This window comes from Pecten maximus, chromosome 10, assembly GCF_902652985.1.
Source record: "Pecten maximus chromosome 10, xPecMax1.1, whole genome shotgun sequence".
Classification (NCBI taxonomy): domain Eukaryota; kingdom Metazoa; phylum Mollusca; class Bivalvia; order Pectinida; family Pectinidae; genus Pecten; species Pecten maximus.
The window spans coordinates 35,945,942-35,957,138 of record NC_047024.1 but is presented as its reverse complement, the minus strand read 5'-3'; the positions used below and the strand labels follow the sequence as shown (position 1 = coordinate 35,957,138).

Genomic DNA, 11,197 nt, shown 5'->3' with positions numbered 1-11,197 from the left:
AAATGATTCTGAACACGGATCCAGAAAAGTTTCTATATAAATCAAACTTAAATGGGCGATACAAATTACCGCGCAGAAAATCGGAGACGGCCCGAATCATGAGCGTACCGTGATGAGAGATAAAAAATACCGTGAACCGAACCGTGCCATTTAAAATAAGAAAGGTAAGGCAAATATCGGATACGTTTATTAATAGCATGGTTTTTACAGCTTTTTTTTTTATTTTAGGATTTCATTCCATGTAAAGCCCGATTACGCGACATGCAGTGGTGGTCGGCCGCGTTGTCAATCGTACACGTGTGTCGATAACGAGCTGGTCGGCCGTATGCTGCCAGCTAGCCGTCTCGCCGCTGCACAGGTAAATCCTGGCAGCACTCGGGCGTGACGGGAAAATGGCAATTTCCTCGGACCAAAATGGCAATTTACTCGTACAAGAGGCATTTTTTAAGGACAATGTCATTTTCCTGAATAAAAAGCGATTCTTCCGAACTTGATGGCATTATCCTCGCCCCGAAGATAATTTTTCAAGAAAATGTTAATAAATGCCTTTCGGGCGAGGAAAATGCCATTTTTGTATTCCCCAGTGAAACAGAACAGAAAAATTTCAAAATATTTTGACAATGTAATTTATAATTCATTGAATTCCTGTACATGAAATGATTCAACATTAACTCCCAAATGAAACAAACTGAATTTTCAAAGTTTTCACAAGAATATTTCAACAGTTCAGGCTTAAGCCTAGAATATTTTATATCCGATGTCGCGACGAAGGAATGTGTATCCGACCATTTTGGGTCAAATCTACCTTCGTTTTTCAAATGCCAGCGAGCGTAGTTATTAGTGTGTCGAGCTATGGTGGAAAACTGATTCTCATTGAAGAAAAGGTAGAAATAATCAATGGTACTTGCAGTATGTACATCAAAAGTTTCTGGAAGTACTGGCCCCGTTTCCCTAACAAAATCATTTACTGTGTTCGGCGAAAAATCTCGGTCAACATTACCTAATGGCGGCGGTACAACTAGTCGCCGTTCGTCCTCATTTTCGGACTCGTTATCTGTTGACAGTTCATTTAGAACATCGTTAAGATCAATATCTGACTAAATGTATTCAGGTCCAAAGCCATCGAACTCTAAATTATCATCATCGTCGTCAAAAATGTCGCGCAAAATCGTAGCCACAGCCGCCATCACGCCTAGTTGTTGTCACACTTTTCTACACTCATGACTCACACTTTCTAGGTTAATTTATTCAAAAACTTTCGTATGAATGACGTGTACAAATCTGATTGGTCGATGCATTGATATCTTCTTAAAATAGTATCAGGGATTTCCAGATAGGTGTCGCTCTCAATCACAGGATTTTCCATGTCTAAGTTTACCGAACCGGCATGGCGTTGAGAGGCGCTTACATTGAGATAACGTAGAGGCGTCGAGAAGCGCTTACATGGAGATAATGCAGAGGCGTCGAGAAGCGCTTACATGTGGCAAGGGGTAAAGGCGTCCAGAGGCGCTTACATGTGGCAAAGGGTTAACTGGTAACTGGTACTCTGTTGGTATACAATACCTTTAGCTGGTACTCTGTTGGTATACAATACCTTTAACTGGTACTCTGTGGGTATACAATACCTTTAACTGGTACTCTGTTGGTATACAATACCTTTAGTTGGTACTCTATTGTTATATACAATACCTTTAACTGGTACTCTGTTGGTATACAATATCTTTAGTTGGTACTCTGTTGGTATACAATACTTTTAACTGGTACTCTGATGGTATACAACACCTTTAGTTGGTACTCTGTGGGTATACAATACCTTTAACTGGTACTCTGTGGGTATACAATACCTTTAACTGGTACTCTGTGGGTATACAATACCTTTAACTGGTACTCTGTGGGTATACAATACCTTTAGTTGGTACTCTGTTGGTATATATACAATACAATTTGTTTGTTATCATCATGATCAAGTACTAGTACTTATACATTGATTTTGTGCAGACTTTTGCCTTTGTCTCTTTTTGTTTTTGACACTATATGTATCAATAATTAAGTTATAATACTTATTACTGAATGATAATTATGTGTATGCGAATATTCTGCTATTAATTACTAGATAATAGCTTAAAATGGTAGTCTTGATTGGCATAATATATATATAGTAGCTAATTGAAATGGTTCACACTTTCACTGTTTATGGAATAATCCGAATAAGGTTCATCATTTATCCGCTTTATTTTGATTTTCACTTTGAATATTGATACAAAATGTTAACTCAGTTAACTGCCAGTTAACATTGCCATATTGGATTCTTGTACCTTAAATGGTTTAATTTTCTGAAACCTTAAATATTAACACAGCTCTGATTTTAAACTTTCTACAAATAAATATAATAAATCTGTATACATCAATATAAATACGACTGAAAGGTGTGGTGACCGTAAATAGACATCTTTGCTTAGTATTTTCTGTGCATTAACTCATTAAGAGATACTAACTTTTTTTGTGGAATATGTTCTGCAAATATGATTTGTTGTATCGATATCACTTCCCTACTTTCTTGATCCAAAAATCAATATGGCTGCTATACTGACCATCTTTCATGTTTGTGCTTAATGAGTTTTTTTGAGTGATAATTATAACTCCTGAAGGAGTTTATATTGATTTATACAAACACTAACAGGATTCAATTTCTGAGAAGTTAATGATATAGCATTATAAAATGCTTATGATATGGGATTCCTAGAGGTTGATGATCCTGGATTCTGAGACAAAGTTTAATTATATGGAATTCTAAGAGGTTTATGATATGGGATTCAGAGAGGATTATGATATGGGATTCTGAGAGGATTATTATATGGAATTCAGAGAGGATTATGATATGAAATTCTGAGAGGATTATGATATGAAATTCTGAGAGGATTATGATATGGGATTATGAGAGGTTTAATTTATGATATGGGATTCTGAGAGGATTATGATATGGGATTCTAAGAGGTTTATGATATGGGATTCTGAGAGGATTATGATATGGGATTCTAAGAGGTTTATGATATGGGATTCTGAGAAGATTATGATATGGGATTCTGAAAGGTTCATGATATAGGATTATGAGAGGTTTATGATATGGGATTATGAGAGGTTTAATTTATAATATGGGATTCTGAGAGGATTATGATATGGGATTATGAAAGGTTTAATTTATGATATGGGATTCTAAGAGGTTTATGATATGGGATTCTGAGAGGATTATGATATGGGATTCTAAGAGGTTTATGATATGGGATTCTGAGAAGATTATGATATGGGATTCTGAAAGGTAATTCATGATATAGGATTATGAGAGGTTTATGGTATGGGATTATGAGAGGTTTAATTTATAATATGGGATTCTGAGAGGTTTATGATATGGGATTCTGAGAGGTTTAATTTATAATATAGGATTCTGAGAGGATTATGATATGGCATTCTGAGAGGTTTATGATATGGGATTATGAGAGGTTTATGATATGGAATTCTAAGAGGTTTATGATATGGGATTCTGATAGGATTATGATATGGGATTCTAAGAGGTTTATGATATGGGATTCTGAGAGGATTATGATTTGGGATTCTGAAAGGTTCATGATATAGGATTATGAGAGGTTTATAATATGGGATTATGAGAGGTTTATGATATGGTATTATGAGAGGTTTATGATATGGGATTCTGAGAGGTTTATGATATGGGATTCTGAGAGGTTTATGATATGGGATTCTGAGAGGTTTATGATATGGGATTATGAGAGGTTTATGATATGGGATTCTGAGAGGTTTATGATATGGGATTCTAAGAGGTTTATGATATGGGATTCTGAGAGGTTTATGATATGGGATTCTGAGAGGATTATGATATGGGATTCTGAGAGGTTTATGATATGGGATTCTAAGAGGTTTATGATATGGGATTCTGAAAGGTTTATGATATAGGATTATGAGATATTTATGATATGGGATTCTGAGATATTTATGATATGGGATTCTGAGAGGTTTATGATATGGGGTTCTGAGAGGTTTATGATATGGGATTCTGAGAGGATTATGATATGGGATTCTGAGAGGTTTATGATATGGGATTCTAAGAGGTTTATGATATGGGATTCTGAGAGATTTATGATATGGGATTCTGAGATGTTTATATGATATGGGATTCTAAGAGGTTCATGATATGGGATTCTGAAAGGTTTATGATATGGGATTATGAGATATTTATGATATGTGATTCTGAGAGGTTTATGATATGTGATTCTGAGAGGTTTATGATATGGGATTCTGAGAGGATTATGATATGGGATTCTGAGAGGTTTATGATATGGGATTCTGAGAGGTTTATGATATAGGATTCTGAAAAGTTCATGATGGGATTCTGAAAGGTTGATGATATATATATAGGATTCTGATCATAAGCAGTTAATGATATGGTATTCTGAGATTTTGGTTTATGAGCTCAATTAATATTTAAATGTTTCTGACAACCTCTAATGATGTTGTATATGTACGTATACCTGTAACCTTTATTATCAGGACAAAAGAACATTGTTGAAAAATGTTAAGGAATATATTAATTCAATAATATATTTTAGGTAAGTTTATGGTAGAAATTTGTAAAAACTGTCTATCATAAATATGGGTTTAATACAATTTTCATCCCAGATAATGAAGGTATATATTTGGACATTGGTTGTACTTATATTTTCATGGGAAAGCTGGCTTAATATTTATGGTTATGCCCAATCCCTTTGTTATAAGACAATATTGTTAAACTAGATCATTGTTTTGTATTTTAGGAATCTCTGCGTTGTGTTCAGAGCGGTTGTGACAGTTACTACCCAATGAGTAAGTATGATATCTAGACTTTACCATTACAGCATATAATCACACCCTGGACCCTGTGTCCTAGAAATTCAGAAACATATCTGCAATATATATAGAAACATGCTCCTGTGTGTCAAAGAAAATAAAAAACCATCTCTGTAACATAGAATAACATCCCTGTGTCATACGTGTAACATAGGAACACACCCCTTTGTTGTAGTTACATTCTTATGGAGTATACACACCCCTGTGGTGTAGTAACATTCTTGTAGAGTAGACACCCCCCTGTGTAATAGTTACATTCTTGTGGAGTAGACAAACCCCTGTGGTGTAGTTACCTTCCTGTACATGTGGAGTAGACACACCCCTGTGTAATAGTTACATTCTTGTGGAGTAGACAAACCCCTTTGTTGTAGTTACATTCTTATGGAGTAGACAAACCCCTGTGTAATAGTTACCTTCCTGTGGAGTAGACACACCCCTTTGTTGTAGTTACATTCTTGTGGAGTAGACACACCCCTTTGTTGTAGTTACATTCTTGTGGAGTAGACAAACCCCTGTGTTGTAGTTACATTCTTGTGGAGTAGACACACCCCTGTGTAATAGTTACATTCTTGTGGAGTAGACACACCCCTGTGTAATAGTTACATTCTTGTGGAGTAGACACACCCCTGTGGTGTAGTTACATTCTTGTGGAGTAGACAAACCCCTGTGGTGTAGTTACCTTCCTGTACATGTGGAGTAGACACACCCCTGTGTAATAGTTACATTCTTGTGGAGTAGACACACCCCTGTGTAATAGTTACATTCATGTGAAGTAGACACACCCCTTTGTTGTAGTAATACATTCTTATGGAGTAGACACACCCCTGTGTAATAGTTACATTCTTGTGGAGTAGACACACCCCTGTGTAATAGTTGCATTCTTGTGGAGTAGACACACCCCATCTTCGCTAGCCAAGGCTTCTGATTACGTTACACTACACGAACCCTTGGCGGATATAGTCGTGTTCAAACCGTCGCGCCCTGGAATCCCAGGGCATCCAATCAAATCGCGTTTTACACTCGGGCTTGGTTTCGCAGTAAACAAAAATTGCGGCACCCAGTACAGAGCTACAATGTCGACTATGTCATAAAGTCATGGCATTTTACCTATATACAGAGACATACAATCTTTAGGGGAACATTCGCAGTGTTTGATAAATCTATTTAAGTCATTGATCACATATCTCATCGAAATGACACAAGCCTCCATGTGTGTTTGTTAACATCACAGATGAAGTAAATCGGTAACGCTCGTTTTGATTGGTCGAAAATTTCATGCGTAAAGAGTGGTAATTTTGAATCTCCGCTAGAGGGCCAGAACTGACGCCTATATCTGCCAAGGGTTCGTGTAGTGTAACGTAATCAGAAGCCTTGGCTAGCGAAGATGACACACCCCTGTGTAATAGTTACATTCTTGTGGAGTAGACACACCCCTGTGTAATAGTTACATTCTTGTGGAGTAGACACACCCCTGTGTAATAGCTACATCCCTGTGGTGTATTATTAGAGGTCAATAATAATGAATCTATACTATATGTATCAAAATGGGGAGGGAATGATCAAGACAGTGTCCTCATGTGAAGTCACAAGACAGTGTCCTCATATGAAGTCACAAGACAGTGATCTCATATGAAGTCACAAGACAAAATCCTCATGTGAAGTCACAAGACAGTGTCCTCATGTGAAGTCACAAGACAGTGTCCTCATGTGAAGTCACAAGACAGTATCCTCATGTTAAGTCACAAGACAGTGTTCTCATATGAAGTCACAAGACAAAATCCTCATGTGAAGTCACAAGACAGTGTCCTCATGTGAAGTCACAAGACAGTGTCCTCATGTGAAGTCACAAGACAGTGTTCTCATGTGAAGTCACAAGACAGTGATCTCATATGAAGTCACAAGACAGTACTAGTGTTCTCATGTGAAGTCACAAGACAGTGTCCTCATGTGAAGTCACAAGACAGTGTTCTCATGTAAAGTCACAAGACAGTGTCCTCATGTGAAGTCACAAGACAGTGTCCTCATGTGAAGTCACAAGACAGTGTCCTCATGTGAAGTCACAAGACAGTGTCCTCATGTGAAGTCACAAGACAGTGTCCTCATGTGAAGTCACAAGACAGTGTCCTCATGTGAAGTCACAAGACAGTGTCCTCATGTGAAGTCACAAGACAGTGTCCTCATGTGAAGTCACAAGACAGTGTCCTCAATCATGTAAAGTCACAAGACAGTGTCCTCATGTGAAGTCACAAGACAGTGTCCTCATGTGAAGTCACATGACATTGTCCTCATGTGAAGTCACAAGACAGTGTCCTCATGTGAAGTCACAAGACAGTGTCCTCATGTGAAGTCACAAGACAGTGTCCTCATGTGAAGTCACAAGACAGTGTCCTCATGAAGTCACAAGACAGTGTCCTCATGTGAAGACAAGACAGTGTCCTCATGTGAAGTCACAAGACAGTGTCCTCATGTGAAGTCACAAGACAGTGTCCTCATGTGAAGTCACAAGACAGTGTCCTCATGTGAAGTCACAAGACAGTGTCCTCATGTGAAGTCACAAGACAGTGTCCTCATGTGAAGTCACAAGACAGTGTTCTCATGTGAAGTCACAAGACAGTGTCCTCATGTGAAGTCACAAGACAGTGTCCTCATGTGAAGTCACAAGACAGTGTCCTCATGTGAAGTCACAAGACAGTGTCCTCATGTGAAGTCACAAGACAGTGTCCTCATGTGAAGTCACATGACATTGTCCTCATGTGAAGTCACATGACATTGTCCTCATGTGAAGTCACAAGACAGTGTCCTCATGTGAAGTCACAATACAGTGTCCTCATGTGAAGTCACAAGACAGTGTTCTCATGTGAAGTCACAAGACAGTGTCCTCATATGAAGTCACAAGACAGTATCCTCATGTGAAGACAAGACAGTGTCCTCATGTGAAGTCACAAGACAGTGTCCTCATGTGAAGTCACAAGACAGTGTCCTCATGTGAAGACAAGACAGTGTCCTCATGTGAAGTCACAAGACAGTGTCCTCATGTGAAGTCACAAGACAGTGTCCTCATGTGAAGTCACAAGACAGTGTCCTCATGTGAAGTCACAAGACAGTGTCCTCATGTGAAGTCACAAGACAGTGTTCTCATGTGAAGACACAAGACAGTGTCCTCATATGAAGTCACAAGACAGTGTCCTCATGTGAAGTCACAAGACAGTGTTCTCATGTGAAGTCACAAGACAGTGTCCTCAAGCATGTAAAGTCACAAGACAGTGTCCTCATGTGAAGTCACATGACATTGTCCTCATGTGAAGTCACATGACATTGTCCTCATGTGAAGTCACATGACATTGTCCTCATGTGAAGTCACAAGACAGTGTCCTCATGTGAAGTCACAAGACAGTGTCCTCATGTGAAGTCACAAGACAGTGTCCTCATGTGAAGTCACAAGACAGTGTCCTCATGTGAAGTCACAAGACAGTGTTCTCATGTGAAGTCACAAGACAGTGTCCTCATGAAGTCACAAGACTGTCCTCATGTGAAGACAAGACAGTGTCCTCATGTGAAGTCACAAGACAGTGTCCTCATGTGAAGTCACAAGACAGTGTCCTCATGTGAAGTCACAAGACAGTGTCCTCATGTGAAGTCACAAGACAGTGTCCTCATGTGAAGTCACAAGACAGTGTCCTCATGTGAAGTCACAAGACAGTGTCCTCATGTGAAGTCACAAGACAGTGTTCTCATGTGAAGTCACAAGACAGTGTCCTCATGTGAAGACACAAGACAGTGTCCTCATGTGAAGTCACAAGACAGTGTCCTCATGTGAAGTCACAAGACAGTGTCCTCATGTGAAGTCACAAGACAGTGTTCTCATGTGAAGTCACAAGACAGTGTCCTCAAGCATGTAAAGTCACAAGACAGTGTCCTCATGTGAAGTCACAAGACAGTGTCCTCATGTGAAGTCACATGACATTGTCCTCATGTGAAGTCACATGACATTGTCCTCAAGTGAAGTCACAAGACAGTGTCCTCATGTGAAGTCACAAGACAGTGTCCTCAATCATGTAAAGTCACAAGACAGTGTCCTCATGTGAAGTCACAAGACAGTGTCCTCATGTGAAGTCACATGACATTGTCCTCATGTGAAGTCACATGACATTGTCCTCATGTGAAGTCACAAGACAGTGTCCTCATGTGAAGTCACAAGACAGTGTTCTCATGTGAAGTCACAAGACAGTGTCCTCAATCATGTAAAGTCACAAGACAGTGTCCTCATGTGAAGTCACAAGACAGTGTCCTCATGTGAAGTCACATGACATTGTCCTCATGTGAAGTCACATGACATTGTCCTCATGTGAAGTCACATGACATTGTCCTCATGTGAAGTCACAAGACAGTGTCCTCATGTGAAGTCACAAGACAGTATCCTCATGTGAAGACAAGACAGTGTCCTCATGTGAAGTCAAAAGACAGTGTCCTCATGTGAAGTCACAAGACAGTGTCCTCATGTGAAGACAAGACAGTGTCCTCATTTGAAGTCACAAGACAGTGTCCTCATGTGAAGTCACAAGACAGTGTCCTCATGTGAAGTCACAAGACAGTGTCCTCATGTGAAGTCACAAGACAGTGTCCTCATGTGAAGTCACATGACATTGTCCTCATGTGAAGTCACATGACATTGTCCTCATGTGAAGTCACAAGACAGTGTCCTCATGTGAAGTCACAAGACAGTGTCCTCATGTGAAGACAAGACAGTGTCCTCATGTGAAGTCACAAGACAGTGTCCTCATGTGAAGACAAGACAGTGATCTCATATGAAGTCACAAGACAGTGTTTTCAATCATGTGAAGTCACAAGACAGTGTCCTCATGTGAAGTCACAAGACAGTGCTCTCATGTGAAGTCACAAGACAGTGTCCTCATGTGAAGTCACAAGACAGTGTCCTCATGTGAAGTCACAAGACAGTGTTCTCTCATTTTAAGCCACAAGACAGTGTCCTCATGTGAAGTCACAAGACAGTGCTCTCATGTGAAGTCACAAGACAGTGTCCTCATGTGAAGTCACAAGACAGTGTCCTCATGTGAAGTCACAAGACAGTGCTCTCTCATTGTAAGAAGCAGTGTCCTCAATCATGTGAAGTCACATGACAATGTTGTCCTCATGTTAATTCAAATGTCAGTGTCTTCTAGCTATAGATCTTCATGTAAAGTCATATGACAGTACTAGTGTTGTCCCCATGTGAAACCACAGGAGAGTCCTCTAAGTGACATTACATGTTTTTAAATGCTGTTGTCCTCTTAGTGAAGCTTTGGATGAAAAAGTAGGACAGGGAAAGATGACAAATACATCAGTTTTGTGACAAAGTACTTGTATCTAAAGGAGCATTTCCTATAGCTTGTCTCAGTTGTCAGTCTACTGTACATTAAAGTTTCACTGTATTATTTTATGAATCATCTCACTGCATTTATCCCGGGATCACCAAAGAGAGACATATATGTACTATACATGTTGATGACATGATGATGATGTGATAATCAGACCTGTATTTCACTATAATATGACTAGATGTCAGTATAATAGGACTCGATGTCAGTATAATAGGACTCGATGTCAGTATAATAGGACTCGATGTCAGTATGATATGACTAGATGTCAGTATAATATGACTAGATGTCAGTATGATATGACTAGATGTCAGTATGATATGACTAGATGTCAGTATAATAGGACTCGATGTCAGTATAATAGGACTAGATGTCAGTATAATAGGACTAGATGTCAGTATAATAGGACTAGATGTCAGTATAATAGGACTAGATGTCAGTATAATAGGACTAGATGTCAGTATGATATGACTAGATGTCAGTATAATTGGACTCGATGTCAGTATAATATGACTAGATGTCAGTATGATAGGACTAGATGTCAGTATGATATGACTAGATGTCAGTATGATAGGACTAGATGTCAGTATGATATGACTAGATGTCAGTATAATAGGACTAGATGTCAGTATGATATGACTAGATGTCAGTATGATATGACTAGATGTCAGTATGATATGACTAGATGTCAGTATGATGTGACTAGATGTCAGTATAATAGGACTAGATGTCAGTATGATGTGACTAGATGTCAGTATAATAGGACTAGATGTCAGTATGATATGACTAGATGTCAGTATAATAGGACTAGATGTCAGTATAATAGGACTAGATGTCAGTATGATATGACTAGATGTCAGTATAATAGGACTAGATGTCAGAATAATATGACTAGATGTCAGTAATGATATGACTAGATGTCAGTA

General features: G+C 38.8%; 1 protein-coding gene across 5 annotated transcripts in view; it reads left to right on the top strand.

The window, feature by feature from the left end:
- Positions 1–11,197, top strand: part of LOC117335480 — a 35,475-nt gene that overhangs the window by 6,834 nt on the left and 17,444 nt on the right. For all 5 annotated transcript variants that reach the window (XR_004534414.1, XR_004534413.1, XR_004534412.1 and 2 more), the window contains exon 3: positions 4,824–4,872. Coding sequence is in view for 1 of the 5 variants with exons in the window: in XM_033895505.1 (XP_033751396.1) it covers positions 4,824–4,872 (49 nt within the window). In the remaining 4 variants the exon portion in view is untranslated. The remainder of the gene's footprint in view (positions 1–4,823; positions 4,873–11,197) is intronic.